The sequence below is a fragment of the Zootermopsis nevadensis genome, unplaced genomic scaffold (genome assembly GCF_977971745.1).
Source record: "Zootermopsis nevadensis isolate Lab colony 2312 unplaced genomic scaffold, Znev_1.0 Znev_ptg000010l, whole genome shotgun sequence".
NCBI classification, from domain to species: Eukaryota; Metazoa; Arthropoda; class Insecta; order Blattodea; family Termopsidae; genus Zootermopsis; species Zootermopsis nevadensis.
In genome coordinates, this window is record NW_028259142.1 from 4,147,514 (window position 1) to 4,168,761 (window position 21,248).

Sequence of the window (21,248 nt, forward strand, 5' to 3'; positions counted from 1 at the left end):
TGCTTATATATAAGATACTACGCAAGACAAGTGTAACATATAACTATCAGAAAGTTTCTGAGCCTTAAACTGCCATAAAAGATTAGAAAAGTACACTCTATAACAAGTGAAAGTAACACCTAATAACTAAATTATAATAGATGCACAGTAATGTAAATTTACGGCAATAATTTTGTACGATTTAAAAAAAAAACAAGTATGGAGTGCTTAAATGTGCATTTATTTTTAACTCAAACATCTCTTCTGGATTTTAATGTTTGTATGAGTCAGTCATTTTACTATGACACAGAACTTTTATAATTAATATACTTTTTATTATATACTGAACCAAATATTTAATGCATAGCCACTGATGAAGCTAAAATGTGTTTGGCAAGTAAAGAAATATACAGCCAATAATTGTGGTGAAAGTAGCTGCTTTATTCGACTTTTGTACTATAGTGCTGCATGGTATGAAGGGTTTTAACATAATATCTTCACATTACACAATAAACCAGTACTTACATTGACTACACATAAGGGGGGAGGTCGCCAGTATGGGTCATTCAGCTGCTTCCTTCGCAATTCTACGGTGTCCTTGGAGGATTGGTAGGCGTGGAATGAATACTTGATCTGCCAAGAACAAAAGAACTGCCTGCTGCAGCTAACTTCTGTTCTGGTCTTACATATTCACTCAACTTCTTAACATTAAATAACTAAAATAGCATCTAGGCTAGATATGAGAATGACAAATGTGCGCACAAAATTTATGGCACAGCACACACACACACACACACACAAACACACCACATTTTTTTATTGTAATGTATTAAAGATTTCTGTTCACACTGAGTTCCAGAAACATTTTTGTAATTTTAAAAGTAATTTTCCTTGTTTTCTAAAAATGTAATTTCCTGTTTCACACAAACTTCAGCAGGACAATGGCATCTTCATTACTTAACACTTTCCTGGCATACCATGGACTTAGCAATCCTATTATTTTATGGAGATCACTGAGGTTTGGCTGCAAACTTCATATAACCCACTCTCCCAAAATTTTCCCTCAAAAAGAGTATGGGTCAGTATGCTAGAATAGTAGCAGCATATCAGAAAATCTGAATGAGGCAAGTTTGGCATTGCAATACTTGTGAGCATATAGTTGTTGTAAAAAGAGGTATGCTCCATAAACTAACCACAGTGCAATTGAGAACTTTCTTTTAAAAAGCACACCACCTGTAAGAGACAAAAACTTTACACCTTCAACCCTTTTGCTGCACATTATTTTCTCACCGCTTTTCTGAAATGATGCAATTTTAAGATAAAATTATGAAAAAATATCCAGAACAACATTACAGAAGATCGCTATATACAATTATGTGAGCAGGATTCACATATTGGATGTATTAGTTACAGGAAGCAACATTCATCAGCCCTGTAAGATAGTAACCAGACAGATAAATACATGTCATGCAATTTGAGCTTGTACATGCAAACCAGTTTTACAAGTTATGGATGACTTCCAACATGCTGATGCAAGCAGTCAGCAGCAGCTGGAGGTCCTATTGCATAAAGAGAACACACTTACATTGAGAGCTGGAAGAGGTATTGGCTTAGATATGATGAGTGCTTCACCAGTGCGTTGGTCCACTTGTGCGTACAGGGCTGGGCATTGTAGACAAGAGAAGCTGTACTTGATCTGCCATAGGAAACACAGCGGTACATGATTGAATAAAGCACACAACAGATCACAATGCTGTGCAGTACTTAGATAGTGCTTTCTGTGCTGGTAGCTGCAGATTCTAGATAATTCACACTAATTTCAATTGGTCTACCAGTCTTATATTTGTGCAATTTTTATGTCATCAAGACATTTACTTATAGACCAAAGCAGTTCAACAAAGATCTTTACTTGTGATCACTTATTATCCTCCAATTTCTAATTATTACCACTTGTTTCAAGCTTTAGTATATGATTCTATATGAATTGCCACTTTGGAACTGTGATGTCTCAATGTCACGTATCAGTGGTTACTTATACTTGTGTCAGCCATAGCACATGCACACAATTTACAGAATGTCAACACAAACAAAGAATGTTAGAAAATGTACACATAGCATAACAATTTTGGTGTATTCACACCATAATTTGACCTCTGACCTGTAACCAAGGCATAATAATAACAGTAACCATGGGAACCAAGGTAGCCTGGAGATTTGACATGCACTGTACTTCAGCATATAGGTCTTCATGTAAAGTGCCTGTTTATTGTTGTCTGATTTTAACAAAACTGGAATGTGTTGAAAAGTTTTAGTAGACTTTCCAACATAAAATGTTATTTAAATATGTTCATCCATTCTCATGTTTCACGTGTACGGACAGACAGATAGAGAGAAAGAAAGAAATTCTAGGAGGCATTCCACATGGATGTGAATGCCCCTAGAAACAAATAACTTGAGGCTTGAAAACATGTTACAGTGAAAGAATTCTGTTCATTTAAACAACTCGTTGCCATTTACCAGCTGCAAATTATTATAATAATTTTGCAATAATTATTTTAACATTTTTAAATAGATTTTATGTAGTTATTTAATAACTTCATGCAGCAGATTTCTTCTAAGAAGCTAATAGTTACAAAGCTAGTCAAAGAATATTTCACATTTTACTGAACCTTAAGATCAATTACCATGTTCTTAATAGCCCATCAATAAACTCTATCCTGAACCAGATGAAACTAATACACATAACACCCTATTCACTCAAAGTCCATAGTTCCTTAGTATGCTACATGCCCAACCCACATTGTCCTATCTGATTTGATTATTACAGCTCCTCATTATGCAATTTTCTCTAGCCTTCTGGTTATGTAAATAGATTGTAATATTTTCCATCTGTCAGTTACTTTTTCTCTCTTGCTCCCAAATGTTCTCCTTGCCATGTTCTTGTGTACAAGACCAAGTTTCATACCTAACCTAATCATTATAACATTTCAGTTTTGAATCATGTAGGTAATTGGAAAAACCAAATTAAAAAAGTATGTCTGTGGGTTAATAAATCAGGAGATACAATTTTTATTTATTATATGGAGGTCAAATTGTATATTTTGCTTTTTAAGTGTGTAAACTAATGAATGAGACATTCTGTAGAAATGCATATACACAGAATGCAACAACGCTGCCAAGAAGTATCATAAATGTGACTTACATAGAAAGACTTGGAATCTTTTTTGCAGTTTGCTTTTGTGATGCATTTGTCTTGGACTGCCTCAAACACCTTTGGCATGGATGCAATAAGTGCCAGAGTCACACAGGGGTGTTTGTCTGACTTGAGAGCCATCACTTCTTGAGCCCTGAATGAAGCACAGTAACCAAGACCATTATCATGACTTCAATTATAAACAGGTGACAGAACACGAATGGTAGAGGAAAGGTCATTCGTCATATTCATATGATCATAACAGTTTATTAACAGAGAAATAAAAGGTATAATGTTTGTTTTAATTTATGTAATGATTCCTGTGCATAAATATACATTTAAAAGAATATTCCCTCTGGCAAGTTTGAGTACTGGTACCTTTCTAGGAAATAACTGCACTGACCATATTTATCTCAACTATAAGCGGTATTTTACAAAGACTGGACAAGTATTCGAAGATTGTTTTTTAGGTAGATTAAAGGTGGCGACTGACTTGTAACAATTGCCGGTAATGTAACGTGTTACAAATCGAGCATTACACAAGTGAAGACAGCGAACGGAGCCGCTCAATGCGAGCTGCTCACGCTCGCGGGCGCTCCATCGTGTTGTCGGTTTTTTTCGCGAATCCCTTTGAGTGTTACATTACAAGTCAGTCAGTCAGTCGAGCGGCGTCGTAACGAGCATTCACGAGTTCTTTAAATAAGAGTAGCGTATTAAATGGAACAAAGATAACACAACCGCCATGTCCGACATATTGAATGAAATGAATGGAGCGCACACGAGCACAGTCGAGCCGAGCGTTCAAAACGAGCATTCGATGCGATTCACCAGTTGTGGTGTAATGTAACATGCTTGCCGCGAATGTTACATTACGAGTAAATGTTACAAGTCAGTCGCCACCTTAAGGATTCAATCCACAGGTTTCTGAGAAACACAAGGCACCGGTTGGTGGTGAACTGTACTTTGATAAAGAAATTACAAGCATTTACCTCTCCTCATGTGTAACCATAGCAAGTGCAGCCTCTGGAAACTTGTAATAAATGGCGTAGTCTATTGCACTCATATCATGGCAGTTATACAACAGCTTGCAGTTCATGGACAACAACAAGGCAACAGCACTTGGTTTATTATCCATAGTTGCCAAATGTAGTGCTGTATTCTGTAATACAACAATATTTTTTTCTGTTTCAAGAAGCAGGTTTATAATTTCCACACAAAACGTATTCATTGTACACTAAGTATTTAAATCCTTGTACTGATGGTTTAAGAGCCATTGTTGTGTGACCAATACAACATCTGCAAAATAAAACTCCCATTCAGTAAACTCTCTATTCTTGTAAGGTTCATTGAGGCACAGAAGTAAATCATGCAAAGCTGACATTAATACTGAATTAGAAGCCTACCCCATCTTTGTCAACCTGATCAAGTAGGTGTGAATGTACAGAATGCAGCAGTTCCATGGTCTGTGTGTAGCCGCTCATTGCAGCAAGGTGCAGTGGGTTACGTCCGTTGTGGTCTCGGTGCAAAAGAGCACCTCTGTTCAGTAGCAGCTGCACCACTCGGGTATGTCCTGTACATGCGAAGCAGGAAAGTTTGTGAAATTAAGGATACAGTAGTATGGACACGTTATGCATGGACAACAAACAGGATTCCCATGAAAGAATAAAAATGAAGATGACAGACAAACAACCATTCTGAAGACTAAGTGAATGAAGATATACAAAATAGGATATGGATGGAATGGATACAGATAAAACAAAAGCACTTGTGAGCATACAGAGAGGAATGGAGAAGGTTTCTTCATTGCTTTAAATCTGATAAAACTAGCAGCCAGTATAAAAATCTTCATGAGCAGAAAAACACTGTATTTAGTTCAGTTCCTAATTATCACATGATACTACCATCTGCTCTATGCACTTGCATGTATGCAAATGTAACAGATGAGATTGTATGAGAGACAGAAGAAAAATTAAGAGCACGACTTGAAGACTGATTTAAAAATTCATGAAGAATTCTAACAAAACAAGAACCTATCTTATATACCCCTTCATAGTATGTAAGAAATAACAACTTTTTAGAGAAATTTCACTCTTGTGAATATATAAAGAAGTAAGTAGTATTTTCCATTATGCACAATTTTCATAAATCCTCACGTAAATCATAAGCCATAATATTTGACCACAAAATCTTGAAAACAAATGTGGGTAAATTATGCAATCAATTAATGACTATTTGGTAATATTACAGATAGTGTAAAGGAAATTCAACTATTACTTACAAAATTAAGTTTTATTAAAATATGCTGCATGAACTGGATATGCAGTTTAATTTACCTTGCTGTGATGCAATATGTAGAGGAGTTAGACCCCCACCATCGCTTTCATTGATGATAAACGACCCTTTCTCTGAATCTAAAAGTTGGCGAACTGTGTTGTACCTCCCATACCTGAAAAATAAAATTATTTGATAAATATTCTAACCGGTAATATACATTGCTTATGTGTTCAGCAGCCATTTACACTTGCTTAAAGGTTTCAGACAAAAAACATCTGGACATAATTTTAGTGAAATGGTCTCTACGAATTTATTATTTTTGTCTGTTCTAAAGAAAATCCTGCAAATGTTTGTAAACTAATTCACTTTCATGTTAGATACCAACCCTATTGCTGTCATATGTAACTGTTTAGTGCAACATTTGACTTTAGTCAACACCAATAAAAATTTCTCTCCTTTTGCTGCATCATTCTATTTCATTCACTGAGCTATGAAAACACATTTTTGTTGGTCTGCATAGTTCTGCCACCTAGTTTGAAGAATTTTAAGCTATACAAAAATGTTATAATAAACATATTAAAAATATAGGATATTTTTCTAATTTTTACCTTAAAATTGCATTATTTCAGGAAACTGGTGAGAAAATAATTCACATCAAATGGTCCAACTACTTTATATACACAGATATTATCAACGTGATAAGGGTGACAACAACAACAACAACAACAACAACAACAACAACAACAACAACAACAACAACAACAGCAACCGTATGGCATTGGAGTGTGGATCATATTCTAGAAGAATTGGGCATATTTACCCTTGCCACAAAACTTCAAAGTGTTCTTCACACTGGGACCCTCACCTGGCTGCAAAGTGCAGAGGACTCTCATTGTTATTGTTCTTGAGGTTGATGCAGGCACCAAGTCTAATGAGATTCTCCAGGCTACGGATGTGGCCCTCACGACTTGCATAGTGCAGTGGGGAACATCCTGTCTTATCCTTTTCATTGAGGAGTTGCAGCAAACTGGCTTTAGACTGTACCTTCATAGATTAATAACACAACTGCTCTGTACTTCATATATCAAGACAAACATTCAACTGAAGTGGAAGTTCTTTCAGATGAGAAAAGAAATATCTGGACAAAGACAGAATTATCAACTTTGATAAAAAGTAAACAGAACATAGTTCTACAGCCTATGAGAAGAAATAAGTTCATGTCTAATTGTAAAACAAATCCACTCTGAATAAATCATGTGTGTTTCATGTGTGATAATGCTAGAAGCAGCTCTATGGAGCACAATCCTGGTATGACAAAATAAATATATATAAAAATTAATGCTAATACTAAGATTATGGTAGAAACTGGTATACAGAAATGCTCATCAAGTTAAAATAAAAACAAAATAGAGATATACAAGATGGATTTCATAGAACATGTTAAAGAGTGATTAATTTTTCAAAAGCAATATGTGCATTGTAATGGAGTAACACAACATAAAATGGTACAATACAGTAATATTTTAATAATAAAATCATTAAAATCCCCAGCTAACCTTGATCATTTCATCAGCAAATTCCTCAAGACGCCCTCCATTCATAACAACAAGATGTAAGACATTGCGGTAGTTTACGTCTTTTAGATGAATGTTTGCACCCAGCCGAATGAGGATCTGCACCGTTCGCCAGCCGGCACGAGAAGAAGCCAACAGAAGAGGTGAGCGCCTCTCCTTGTCGAGAGTGTTGATATCTGCACCCTACAGAAGACAATGTATTAACTCACTCAAAGGTAAGGAATTATGTATTTTTTTCGAATCACCAAAAGGTTTATTTACTGATCTCCAAATTAAACTATATATTTGTGATCAAGGAATCAAACTGTATTGATGATTTATTTGGCATTTTCAGTACCTTTTCATGTAATTCTGCAAACTTATTAGCTTCATATTCTCATAGTTTTGTAGGTTCTTACCTCACATACCAAGTACTCTACAATTTCAGGGTGATCAAACATGGCAGCACAGTGGAGTGGTGTCATTTTCTGTACATCACAAGAAGCCAGGCACTGCTTCTTCTCTGCAGGTTGCATACTAAACATCAGCTTCACAATGTCAATAGCCCCTTGTGCACATGCAAGATGGACAGGAGTGGAGAGATCGTGCTGCTGTGTTGATATCTTGGCTCCTGACTTGAGGCACAGCTCCACAGCCTATGCCGGAATAGCAAATACACTTGTATTCAATTTGTATCTTAAGTGCGTCATGTTTGTGTTGAATCAAATACATATATTTATTTTCACAGTCTATACACAAACTTATTTAAAATGATGTTGTTAAAATATTATAATATTTACAGTATAAAGTATATTATGTTATATTTATGGCGCTTTTTTATCGTAGTATGACATTACATTATTCAGCGCTTTTATTTTTGAACGACATGTTTCGATGTTTCATGACATAATCTTCAGGTTTATCAATCTATATTATTTTAAAAACTATTATACATTTTGATGCATTGCATTTATTGATCTTTTAGTATGTTTGTAGAATTTTCCGTCTTCATAATGATCTGGTGTCTGTATTCAGACGTTCATTATCTGTGGAATTAATTTCCAAGTATTATTATGCAAATTGTATTCAGCTCTTTCACTCTTAGTTAAGAAACATATCTTGTTAGATGAGCATTAGGAAAGATTTCAGATTCTCACAGTGATGATTATGATGATGACTGTCTTCAGATGACTGATGTCAAATATTCATCATGTTTTCAGATGTTCTGTGAAAAAGTTATTTTAAAAATGGTGAAGGGCTAAAGGATTCTGTATAAAACCATAGTTGTCATTTAGAAATAGATTTTATGGAATATGTCAGTTTGAACTATATCCCTATATTGATCATTATACAAAATTTGTTCCCTAAACATCATAAATGTATAAATATGGGTACATGTTTTTTATTTGAGCTTTGAAATACTATCTATTGACTGAACACTGAATTTTCTGGCAATCCTGAATTCTGCTAATGGAGTTCTTCAATATACATAATTTTAATGGAGTACAAAAAACAGTATGATTGATTATAAACATTACAATATGAATATGGTTTCAAATGCATTTGATACATTTCTGTAGCCATTAGTTTTCTGGATACTTCTTTCTTATGGAACAGTTTTAAGAAAGTCTCCTTCCGGTAGCGTAAGGATTAAGGGCCTGAGTAGGACTGCTATGAAGAGAGAGAGATTACAGGACCTCCTCTTTAACACACACATTTTATCCATCTGTAGAAATTTACCTTAATGTCACCACCATGAACAGCTGAATGAAGTGGTACATTGCCTTCAGAGTCATAGAATGATATCATCTCCTCTCTGGTACAACCTCGAGATTCTCCCCACTGCAGAAATACCTCCATTGTTCGTGAAGAAGCATTCTTTGCTGCCTCATGAATTGGATAATAACCATTGTTGCAAGGCCTTCGTGGACAAGCCCCAAATTCTCGTATCTATATAAGAACACAAATAATGTTTAGAAGGTGCAGGAACTGTAAGGCAAAGTGTCTGCGGTAACAGAAGATAAGAGTTGTTTGAAACGTTATTTTTTAAATGTCATTCTCTTTTCCTGAAATTTTGGTATCCCTGCATAATATATAATAAATGGAGGAGGAACAACAAATAATGTGTCATAAATGACAACATTTTGATGTCCAAGACAAAACAAAGTCAGTGAATGTAGGTCCAAAAGTGTGTCTGTAGATGGCATACGTTTTACCTCTAAATTACTGATTCTGTTAAATTGGATGTTGGGAGTTTAATCTGAAAGTTGTCCGAAATATTTCACTTTAATCTTTGGTCTACTATAACCATTACTTTACATGATCTTCGAATGTTATCGAATTCCCCCAAAATGCCTTGTAGTATAAGATATGAGTCATGTAAGACAAGACCTTATTAAAATATATGACATTCATTTAATATAATTTATATTTCCTAAAAAAAGGAAAAATAATTAATACCTCAATACAATAATATATTTATTAAAATAGTGTAATTGCGTCATATTGTGAATATTATAACAATTATTTATTTTAATCCGTCTTATCACAATATTTAAAATTTCTTATAATTAAGATAATAAAATATCATTGATGTTCCATATCGATTGATCGATTTACATTTTGGAACATTTTACACAACATGTTTCAGTTTTTATAAAACCATCATCAGGTGTAAAATATCAGTATTGACCCACACCTATATGAAGACAGTAGTACTTCTGGACATATCGGAACAATCACTCCTACATCTTAGACCGATATGTACATCCAATAAAAAAAATTTAAGAAAAAACAACATCTCCGCCCAAAAATGAAAAACAAACACAATGAAAACATCACCAAATGGAATCATATTTGAGTTTTAAGTTCGTAGATATTTTACACCTGATGATGGTTTTATAAAAACTGAAACATGTTGTGTAAAATGTTCCAAAATGTAAATCGATCAATCGATATGGAACATCAATGATATTTTATTATCTTAATTATAAGAAATTTTAAATATTGTGATAAGACGGATTAAAATAAATAATTAATATATTTATTGTTTATTATATGTAGTGTAGAATTTCTGCTGATTAGCTCTATTAGCAATAGCAATGTATCCACACAGAGTTATAAATCTATTGTAAAGACATCTAATCAAGTGAATCTAAAAAAGAAAATGTTTTTTAAAAAAATGTTTATGACTTGGGGGATGAAATGGAAATAATGTGCTTCTAAGGTATGGGTTTAAATATAAAATATGCCAATGCTAGGATTAAATTTTAAGTACCAAGAAGGAAAAGAGCAATTATGATATGAACGATTATTGCATAATTTTATATGGTAGAAAACGAAAGGTGACAGACTTAGAAGTACATGGGAATGAAGAGGCTTTATATTATGTGCCTGTGATGTGTTAGGTTATGAACTCAAATAAACTGATGTTATCAAAATATTCATGCTGTTTCATATAATGCTAACATGGCATGCAAGACTCTGGGGAGTCCCATGGTGATACTCTATACTGACTGTCATGTGTTATAAAACATATGAAGGTTGGTCAGACTGCCTGGTTAAAAAGTGACAAATCATTACTTTTTCTTTTTCTTCTTTCTTACAAGAGTGACTTGTACAATGTTAGTGTCCCAGAATTATATCGCAAAGTTACTTTCATAAAAAAACCATATGTAAATGACCATATTATGTCAGATGTAACTGCAGCATAACTTTTATTATTATAATTTTGTTTTCCTGAGATGGTATAGTACACACTCTATGCTGACTCTATATAGGCTAAGAGCCATTATAAGTTAATATTTATTGCTTTCATATTAGATAAGTATGAAGTTATGTTTGCTTATTAAAAGTACCTCTGACTGAAACTTCATGACAGAGTCCATGTGGTATTCTAGCTGGCTAACAAACAAACAAGAAAGTAGTTAAAAACTAAGAAATATAAACAACTATGAAAGTGAGGAAAGCTAAAAAGCCATTGATTTTAACTATCTGGTAGCAGAAAGAGACTAATTAGAATTGTTTATTTAAAGGTAGACCACTTGGTCTTAGGCAATTCAATCCAGCATAGCATCAAAACTCATTTTCCCACGGTCCATATTAATATCACCCTCACAACATCACATCAGAATTCAAAATCGCCCCCTTTTCCAAGATATTTGACCATCAAAATCCTAAACTCATGATATATTTTCACAATATGTGCAGACATACAACTTACTCTTATTTTCATCAGCACAAGAAATCATTATAAAAATTACTTTTGTAAATGCACCTTTTGCTTTTCCTTAATTTAACACACGTCTCTCATTATAAATCTATTTTTAAATTACCCACCTTACTATACAGAAGATTATGAAGATAAAAATCAGTATTTCATATGAATCTGCACTTACAAGTATTCGTGCACACTCATCATGATCATAGATGGCTGCCAAATGAAGAGCTGTGCGACCATGTTCTCCCCCTTGCAGGATGTCAATGCGGTTTTTATACTTGCTCATTACTTCCAGTACCGCTACCTTGTTCAGTTCTGTCGCCAGATGAATTGGTGCCTGTTTCTTTTCATTCAGTATGCTTGTGTTCACACCGCTAAAAACATTACATATTGTATTCTTATTTAACATAATATTGTACACAAAATATATTCACTCAGACAATTTAAATAATTGCGTAAACTTCTCTTCTCTAATACGGATGAAGAAATGAGACTCTTTTTACCATATAATTTTCATGTAATTGCATTACCATGATTACTCAGTATGCAAAACTTAAGTACGGAAACTCTCGATAAACCAACACATTTACTTTACTTAATGTGTTCATTTCTCAGCTACTGACCTCTGTAGTAAATAATCAACAACCTCCACAGATTCATTTTCCACAGCCACATGCAAAGGCGTGTTGCCGGCATCGTCTTTGATGTTTAGATCTGGAAAAGTGAAAATTATTTAGTTTAGCACACTGACTTTTGAACAAAGTTCTTAACCCCTTGAAGCTGAAATCTGTCTAAGTAATATTTTACAATTCAGTCCATTCCTCAAAGAAAACACCATATTTCCATGACAATGACTAATTGAAGATTTCTGTCTTCTGGGTTGTTGCGCTGTGTAGTCTGGTCGATGTTAACCAACGTTTCAGAGGTCATTCATCGCCCTGATGACGTTGGTTAACATCGACCAGACTACACAGCTCAACAACCCAGAAGACAGAAATATTCATACTCTGATGACAGAAGCAGTATGACCTCTGAAACGTTGGTTAACATCGACCAGACTACACAGCGCAACAACCCAGAAGACAGAAATATTCATACTCTGATGACGGAAGCAGTATGACCTCTGAAACGTTGGTTAACATCGACCAGACTACACAGCGCAACAACCCAGAAGACAGAAATCTTCATACTCACCGCTGAGAAAACCTCAAATCTTAAAATGACTAATTGGTTTATGATGTTTAATGACATAAATCCCGTTCACAGAGTGAATCATATGAAACCAATATATAAAAATGAAAAGTTATTAATTGTTAAAGCAGGCAGTATATATGACAATGGGCTTTAAAGAGTTAATTATGATAATATTTTTTACCTTAAGAAAAGGATCATATATACCAGTTCTTGGGGTTATCCCTCTGATTTGCTCTCTGTCATCTGTCCTTTAAAAGGCAGTTATTATGAAAATTTCTATTAATACTCAATTTGCCTTTCACTTCACGATGGATATCCTAGACTAGAACAGCTATTTTTTCTACTGGTCCCACCCGCATTGAACATCGGAAGTCCCAGCTGTGGCTTACGAATGCAGTACTAGCATGTCTAGTGGCAGGCAATTCACTTGCAAGTTGACAACTGGCAAAGCGCCCGGCAGTCAGCGCTGTTTCAAGGCAGACAACACTGAGCGCTGATTAGTGGATTTATCAGATCACAGAGTGATCATAGTCGTGTACCTATTTTTAAATCTCCCTGTACAGGACGTACCAAAAAGATGTACACACACATTCAGTTAATGAAAAAAGTACATTTTAATCAACTAAACCATTACATGCGTCAGCACTGGTACTTTATGAATTAGCGTGTCTAGTGTATACGTGTTCAGAATTACCACCGCTCGATTCGTGGCACAGTTGACTGCTGTGAACAAATGACTGACATGAGGCCACTAAAGTAGTTGTGTATCGTACCTCCTCCGTGAGCGGCAATGAACTGTAAGATGTTCAGCTTGTTTCTAGCCGCTGCCTGGTGAGCTGCAGCCCTGCCCCTGGAGTCTCGCACACCGAGGCGCCCGGGTTCTGCCAGGTAAAGGCGCCCGAAATCCTCCACATTGCCGCTCTCCGCGGCCTGCAACATGTGGGACAGAGCGTTGAGTTCAGCCATTCATCTGCAGGAACCAGTTGCTGGACCACAACGAAGCGTTGTCTCCTCTTACAAACCACAAAACAAATTGAAGGTGGCAGGCTTCTGGGATATTGCGACATGTAGTCCCCTAGAACAAGATCTACGTTTCGGATATGCTTATTTCCTCCATAATCAGGGCGATGTAGGGGGAAATAAGGAACCCTGAAACGACGATCGACTTCTAAGGCATTTCACGGAGCAATATTCCAGGATTCCATGTTTGATGTGGTTTGTGAGACAAAGCACACGGAAAGGCAAACAGACAGACATTCCATTCTGGTCCCGAATTTATGGTTTTCTTACCCGTCGCCGTCAGAACAAGGAATCTCGCGTAAAAGAACGCGTAAAGATCAATATTTGCAAGTCTAAGCTAACAATTGCCGAACTTACACAGATACATACTTATATCACATTTTTAATAAGTTCAGCATGCAGACTACACACTTTTATGTGATGTGATGAAGCATACGAGGACATCAGACTACAGAGTAACAGCCTTATAATTCTAGAACGTGGTGCAAAACAGCGGATAACTTCAAACAGTAATTATAACGTTGTTGGTTGGTTGTCAAAATTATTAACCTAGAAAAATAATAGCTCTATATTGTGGCGAAAGAGATGTATAAATTCATATACTTGCTTCGGGCTAAGTGTAGTATTGAATATTTAAGGCAGTTTTTGTCCTCCCGAGAAAAATATCAAATATCACACATTCCCCTTTTACACGAAAGTTCTCGATTGATTAGAATAAATGACACGCCGTGGACGGAATCTAATGGCAGTGACAAATCTTCCAATTCAATTAACTAGAGACACTGTAGTTAACAGATGGGTTCCTGTTGATAGCTCTGGGAATTAACATGCAACGTTAGTTACACAGTTAAAATGCAAATTAGAAACACCATATTAGTTTTCACGCGAGTGGAAAATGTGAAGAGCACACAGAATTTTAAAACCCGAAAGAAAGCGACCACTTGGAAGCCTTAGACACAGAGTGACGGACGATAATATTAAAATGGATCATAAGGATGATGGAGTAACTGGGAGTAATCTGGCTGAGGATAAGTCCAGTGACGGTAACATTCAGTGTCATTGTTAAATCGATGATTTCTTGACAAATTCAGCGTCTATCAGGGCTTCAAAAAAGGCTCTACTCTGTGGGGTTAGTAGGTTTGTTTGTATAAACACACGAGGTAACTCGTCAACACGCGATAACATTTATAGTTGATTAGTTTATGAACTACGGTGTGGATACGAAACTTGGCTTAGAACAGGATTCCACAACGGGAGTTGACAATGGCTATGATAATTTAAAACTTCGCGTTTCTTAATAAGACGATATTCCCACAACAGGTTTTATTTAAACCTTATTTTATAATTAAATAACGTTCGTCTATACGCCTTTGTTTTCAATGTCTTATTCTTATCACAATACCACAACATGTTTCAGTGTAACCTCAGGTGGCATTTAAAGTTTCTATTGAACTACGTAAGATTTATGATCTATTAATATTTCAACGATGAATTATGGATGTAGATACAGTCTTTCAATAATTTATTTTTTACAACCTACATTATAAGACCTGTAACTAAATATACACTCAGAAGCAACGTATGTCGTGGTTTTACCTTAATTAGTTCTTCAGGGCACAATCTTTTAGGAAACTGAAGTCCCTTGAAGACTTTCCTCCAGTTCCGCGCCATCTTGTCAGACATACTTAAAGAACCGGAAGTTGAACTGCAGGAAAACCTCAAACTGAGCATAGAATGTTAGGCGTCGCACGTTAACTACCACGTCGCCACGCGCAGAGGATGCCACAGCCTCCAGGAACCCTGCTCTCTGCAGACTAGTGCTGGAACTCCCCTCTCTGTCTCCAGACTTCTACTATTTACAGCTCCAGCAGTGCTGAGTCTTCTCGCACTGTTATAATAATCTACCTTGGGAGCAGAGGGGGCGAGGGTTGGTAGAAGTTACCATGGTAACAGTTCGTCGGTACACCGAAATATACGACGTAGGGGTGTGTGTGTGTGGTCCACGTGACAGAGCAGCTGACCTTGATAGTGATTCGTGATTTAATTTGTGTGTATCGCAAAATTAGGAATGTCCCATAGCGAATATGGGTTCATTATAATTATTGAACACAAAGCAAAGTCAGGGCGATGAATTTACTGGAAGAACAGAGCAAGTTGCGCATTTGTCGTATCAATCAAAAGACGAATGAATGTTGTTGGTATTATTTTATCTCCCAAGACACGACTTCAGGACGCAAAAAGGCGTCGGACCAGCGAAGGACAAAACTTGGTACTAGCCTACAACATAAGTCTTACGACATTAACGCTGAACTGGAGAAAACCATGTTTTCATTTACAGAAAAGTTGTGTTTCAAAATATTGTTTATGTTAGCGGGAATAAAATGAAACATCGCACATAATTTATTACATATTTTACAGAAGAATTAAGATCTACTTTACGTAACTCCATGGCGCAGATACCTTCTTGAGAAGCTAATAGTCGCTAACTTACTCAAGAAATTCCTTAAATTTTATAGAACCCTAAAGTTCACTACTGCGTTCACATGATCCTGAGCCAGATGAGTCCACTCCACACTATCGTATCATATTTCTTAAACATCCACTACACTATTAATCCTCCCATAAATGCCTAGGTCTTGTACGTTCAGGTTTTCCGCCTAAAATCGTGTATGAAGTTCTCATTTTTTCTATATATGACACATGACCGCGCCCATCCCATCTTCCATGTTACAATTTAAATATTATTAATGAGGATCAAAGCAAGGGCCACCTCATTTTTCGTGGTATTCAAGGCAATTTTCTCGTAAACACGCGTTACAAGTTTCAAAATCCTTTCCGTTTTAAGTTGGACTTGTTTCGTTGTTACTTTCACCCAAAATATCTTAACCGAGCGTCATATACGGTTTTCAATAATTGTTATGGAAATTCCCATTAAGGCTTCTGGGATAGTTGTTGTTTTCATCTTGTGTGCAGCCTTATCCCAAGCCACGACGTCTCCCACGGGACACGGCTTACGATTGGGCGTGCTATAGGAGCAACGACTCTATAATGGAATCAAGGAAAAAGGACCATGGGGCATGTGAAATCAGAGTTAGACTGGCCCAGGGGACACGGAACTGCGATGCTGAGGTCCCAGAACATTTGCGTGCATTGATGACACAGCGTCTGCGCATTAAGCTGCCATATTAAATTATTTCAATGACGAACAACTTACTTCGAACCATTCTACTTAACTTAGTGGGCGTCGAACATTCGCGAATTCATTTACAAAAACTGTAATTATCTGCTAGAATTCTTATTTCTTTGTCGCCAATTTTTAAAGAGTAAAACACGAAGTTGTTTCTTTTACTGGGGTTTACGGAAGGCGTTGACATTTAAAGAAAACGTTCTCGGAATACTTGTCATTAAGGCTGACGGGGGGGGGGGGGGGGGGCGGCCTCGTCCCAGGGCCTCCATAAAATACACAGATTTTTACGGCGAAATGCGTCCTGGTAATCGTCTACGGAAATCGATCACGTGATACTTATTAAACTTAATAATTGTTTATTTGTAACTGCAATATATCCTAAATATGTTGTTACTGAAAGGGGCTTCCATATTTTGATTTCCCCCGGGGCCCCCGGAACCATAAATCCGGATTGGTTAGTAGGGTAATGCGCATAGCCAGAATTTCAATCGATATTCTATTATTAACTGATAACAATAATGTTAAGTACATTTTAAGTAGTAATTACATACCTTAGATTCAGAGATTCAGTAGCAAATTTTAACAATTTCTTATTGTGTCAGCTTAATAATAAACTCATCGTCATTCATTGTGAATTTTTCCCTTATTGTCTGTATTTTATATTCAAATTAATATAAATATTTATCTGTATTTTGTTTTGATATTTTTATAACGTTTATTTTGCAAAAGATATATCGACATGCCGAAGCTGTTCCTCCCTAGTCATAAGACCCTCAGTTCACATTCGCAAGGAACGCCTAAGAGACGCTACCGCCACTGATCTCGTGAAGCACGTGGCAAGATCGTCGGGAGACGCCAATCCGCAAAACGCACGCGGTTAATTATATTGAACGGAGCACCTTTTGTAAACGTCGAAGTTTCTAGTCGCGAAGAGAATTGCGTGACAGTTCATCACCCGCTTTTGGTCACTTGCCCGACATGTTAGTCTACATGAAACCGAATAAGAATTTTCTCCAGGGAAATTTACTGCAATTCATATTTAAAAATTAAGGAAACGATCGTTATCAACAAAGTGGACCACCTTCGAAGTTAATTTTTTTAACATACCACAAACCACCAGGCTGAAATTTCTTTCGTTCATTCTCTCACAAGTTCATTTCTCCAAAAAGTGATGGGCGTTTGTTTCTATTCCTTTCTTACATCAACCAAAAATCTTCGCGGCTATCAAACTAAGAAGCAGATGGGCAGGGCGTATAGCAGGCAGGATAATAAATTTATAAGCCTACTATCTTTCGTCTGTAAACTGGAGGGAAGTGAACACTTGGGAGACCGAAGTGTAAATGAAAGGATAATATTAAAATGGATCGAAGAAAGTGGTATATGACGGTGCGAAAATTATTCATCAGCTTCAGAACAGGGGTCAGTGGTGGTCTCTTGTGAATAAGATAATGACCCTCCGCGGTCCATAAGTTGTGGAAAATTATTAAAAATTTAAGCGACTATCAGATGTTTGCTACGTAGTTACATAAATGCAGGTAACACTGGGGCATCTTCTGCCTTGTTAGAATGTTTACATCGTAGATGTACTGCACTTCCGGCGGGATCACTGCGTGCACTCTGGTTTGTAAGGGGTCAGTGCCTCTCCCAGAGGGCAGAGAATCACGAGCCTTGCAAATCCCTTCGTCCTTATTCGTGCACAAATACTTGAATACATGTAAACGTTTCGTCTGCATGTTGTGTCATAACGATAAAGACGACAAAGCTCTGTGACTACTGTGGTTCCTCTTGAAGTGTATTTGGCTCATTAAAACTTAAACCATCAGAACCGTCACAAAACCTAGCGCTGCTAATTGCTACGTGAACGGCAAAAACCAAATAGCAATCGGTTCTCCATGTGCCAAATATTGTGGCTGGTGAATTCTGACGATGATGGGGAATTATATGGGATCGTCGAATTGCACAACAGTCGATTACAAACTACAGGTAGGTGGTAAATGTTTTTTTAGTTCAGTTCATAAACACGCAACTACAGTAAAGGGCAAACTTTCTTCTAATTAGGGTGAGCTCGGAGCATCTAGTCTTCCGCTCTCAATGATTCCAATGCAATGATTGTTTATCACCACAATCGCCTTCGCGAGTTGGTACAGTACTTCCGGTCGGTGGCTCAATACGAAATTCCTACAGGATCACACAATTGTTGTCATCATTAATGCTACTGTTGGTATTGCAACGGTAGATACGTAGTTCAATTATAAATTATTGTGATTTTCAGCGTCACAAATTTCTTACAATCTCTGAAAGTTTTGGGGATCGAGTTGGCACTTTCTTGATATCCGAAAAGCGCCAGATTAGAATCTTGTTCCTGAGTGCGTCTACGTTAACCCATGTTCTTTGCAACATTCCTCAGTATCTCCAGGAAAATGTCGAAATAACATCTCAAATTAGGTCCCTGCCTATTTCTTCCATAGTATTTCCAATTAATTATTCAGTATGCATATAATCATTCGACGATATACAATCTGAGCTACTGACAGCGTTCCAGCCTCAATCGCGACTTGAATGTACTACAAGGACGTATTCTAAACGTAACCTAACATTAGTGACGTTTTTTCCTAGGACATCACGAAAATAAAGAACTACTAATCGGGTTGGAGCAATGGAAAAACCACGCAGGTTATGTGTTTAGGGAACAACACGCCATAAGAATCCTTGTCGCTGTTCGTAACGTGAGAGTCGAGCCGCGAGAAATACAGATGTGGTTCTCTTTGGAATTTCAGTAAGTCGATATCAGTATCGATACATCGATCTTACGTCCCTACAGAAGCGTTCTGGGCACATTTTACCTTGTTATATTGTTTATCTTCCGAAAGTCTGTAAGGCAAATGGAAGTAAATGCAATCAGAAGAAATAGTCCCAGACGGGTAAGATGGATTACACCCTCACTGTTATTGGCAGGATGTAATGCTGTAAACTTAAGACATCCGACAAGTAATGTGCCTATCCCCTCCGCAATTCTAACCTAACAGCGTCTCTAACAATCTTAACATAATAGCTTGCTTTAAAGTTGTAGAAACAATTCATCTAACTCGCTTCTGATGATAAACTGTATTCTGTAATAGATCTGGAATACTGTGCATAAGAGCTCAAAGTCTGGCTAAACTAATTGCAAATTCTTTCACGGAATCCAGCAATTTTTTCTGGAATTTTCAAAGTAGCTGCTTCCGGCTTAAAATGCTGTACTCAAGAGAGCCACGACGTGACAGAATTTCGAAGAGGGGTTAATCATTTTATGCGCAGTAGACGTTCTCTCTTCGAAGACACTTCATCTTCCATCATGGCTGCCATGACACAACTTTCGTTGTACGGCACTTCAAAATTGTGTTCGTCATTTATTAATCTCAGGGGTCATATACCGAACATTTTTAATAAATATCCGATCATCTGATTATAATCTGCATTATTTTATTATTATTTATTTAGTGTTCTGTCTGACGACAGGTCCATATGAACAGGATCTTCCACCCTTTTCTCGGACTGGGACCTGTTCATATACGTTCTTGGCAGATGATCCAGAAGTGGTTTGTCATTGCCTTCTTCTGTGTGTGAATGGAGTAATTGTTGGGATGCTACGGAAAAACCGGGGAAGCCCCCGGAGGAAAACTCCGTGTTGCCTAGACCACGGCCTTGCCCAACACAAGTTATAAATTCGGGTACCGCCGGAAATAAAATCCAGATGGAAGTCTTAAGTATCGTTGCGACGTGTAGTCTCGTAGAAGTTTACTGACGTTTCGTAGGTGCTTGCTGCGTCTATCATCAGGGCGAAACAACTCACAAGATAGCCATTTTCATATTAGTCGCCGTGAGAACTTTAATTCTCACTATCAAATCGAATTTATTCGTACAGATTTTAGTATTCTGGGCTGTGAAGCCGCGTAATGTTGGAGATGGTTACCAGCGTCTCTGGAGGAATACCTCCGCTCAATCTTCAACCTTTAAAATCCCTGGAAGATCAGAAAACCACAGAAGGCTTCAATAAGAACGAGGAAGGAAATTATTATCTGCCGGTACTTACCCTTAGTATTCGATAGGGGCTGTCTGTGAGCAGACATACTTCGCCGTTGATCTTATTCGTGTCCAAGTCGCCGCTGGGTGCTACTGTGAGTGGTGTTGCCTGTTGTAGGTTCTGTCGACGAGGAGTGGGAGACAGATTGAGGCGCTCCTTCAGGCTGTGGATTGTGACTACTGGGGTCGAAAGCATAGTCTGCATTTCCGATCCGCCGCACTTGCCCATCCCGCAGTCTGCCACCTTCGGCCTGCGGACCTGCTGATACTGCCGCTTCTTTCGGACCAGCTCCCACATGCGAGCCTGAAACAAATTTCGACGAGGCCCATCAGACAATCGCCCACTTACTTCATTACAAAAAATATGACGACTGTAGCGTAGCCTTGAAGAAGTTTCCCGATGTTTCAGAGACACATGCTGCCTCCATCATCAGGGTGACGAGTAAACTTCTACCGGACTACGCCCCGCAACGACCCATGACACAGTCGTCTTCATAATGGACGCCTTGAGAACCTAAAATCTCGCCTAACTGCAAATTTTATTCCAGTTTTGAGAGGATGTGGACG

The 21,248-nt window shown here is 37.2% G+C and overlaps 1 protein-coding gene across 1 annotated transcript in view; it reads right to left on the minus strand.

The window, feature by feature from the left end:
* The window catches only part of TrpA1 (Transient receptor potential cation channel A1), a 39,755-nt gene that overhangs the window by 8,792 nt on the left and 9,715 nt on the right, over window positions 1-21,248 (minus strand). The window contains exons 3-16 of the mRNA XM_022083242.2: window positions 20,692-20,985; window positions 13,186-13,342; window positions 11,842-11,932; window positions 11,397-11,592; window positions 8,740-8,949; window positions 7,419-7,655; window positions 7,003-7,203; window positions 6,312-6,490; window positions 5,506-5,618; window positions 4,576-4,742; window positions 4,162-4,331; window positions 3,182-3,326; window positions 1,565-1,675; window positions 505-612 (exon numbers count right to left, since the gene is read on the minus strand). Coding sequence (XP_021938934.2) covers window positions 505-612; window positions 1,565-1,675; window positions 3,182-3,326; window positions 4,162-4,331; window positions 4,576-4,742; window positions 5,506-5,618; window positions 6,312-6,490; window positions 7,003-7,203; window positions 7,419-7,655; window positions 8,740-8,949; window positions 11,397-11,592; window positions 11,842-11,932; window positions 13,186-13,342; window positions 20,692-20,985 — 2,379 coding nt within the window. The remainder of the gene's footprint in view (window positions 1-504; window positions 613-1,564; window positions 1,676-3,181; window positions 3,327-4,161; window positions 4,332-4,575; window positions 4,743-5,505; window positions 5,619-6,311; window positions 6,491-7,002; window positions 7,204-7,418; window positions 7,656-8,739; window positions 8,950-11,396; window positions 11,593-11,841; window positions 11,933-13,185; window positions 13,343-20,691; window positions 20,986-21,248) is intronic.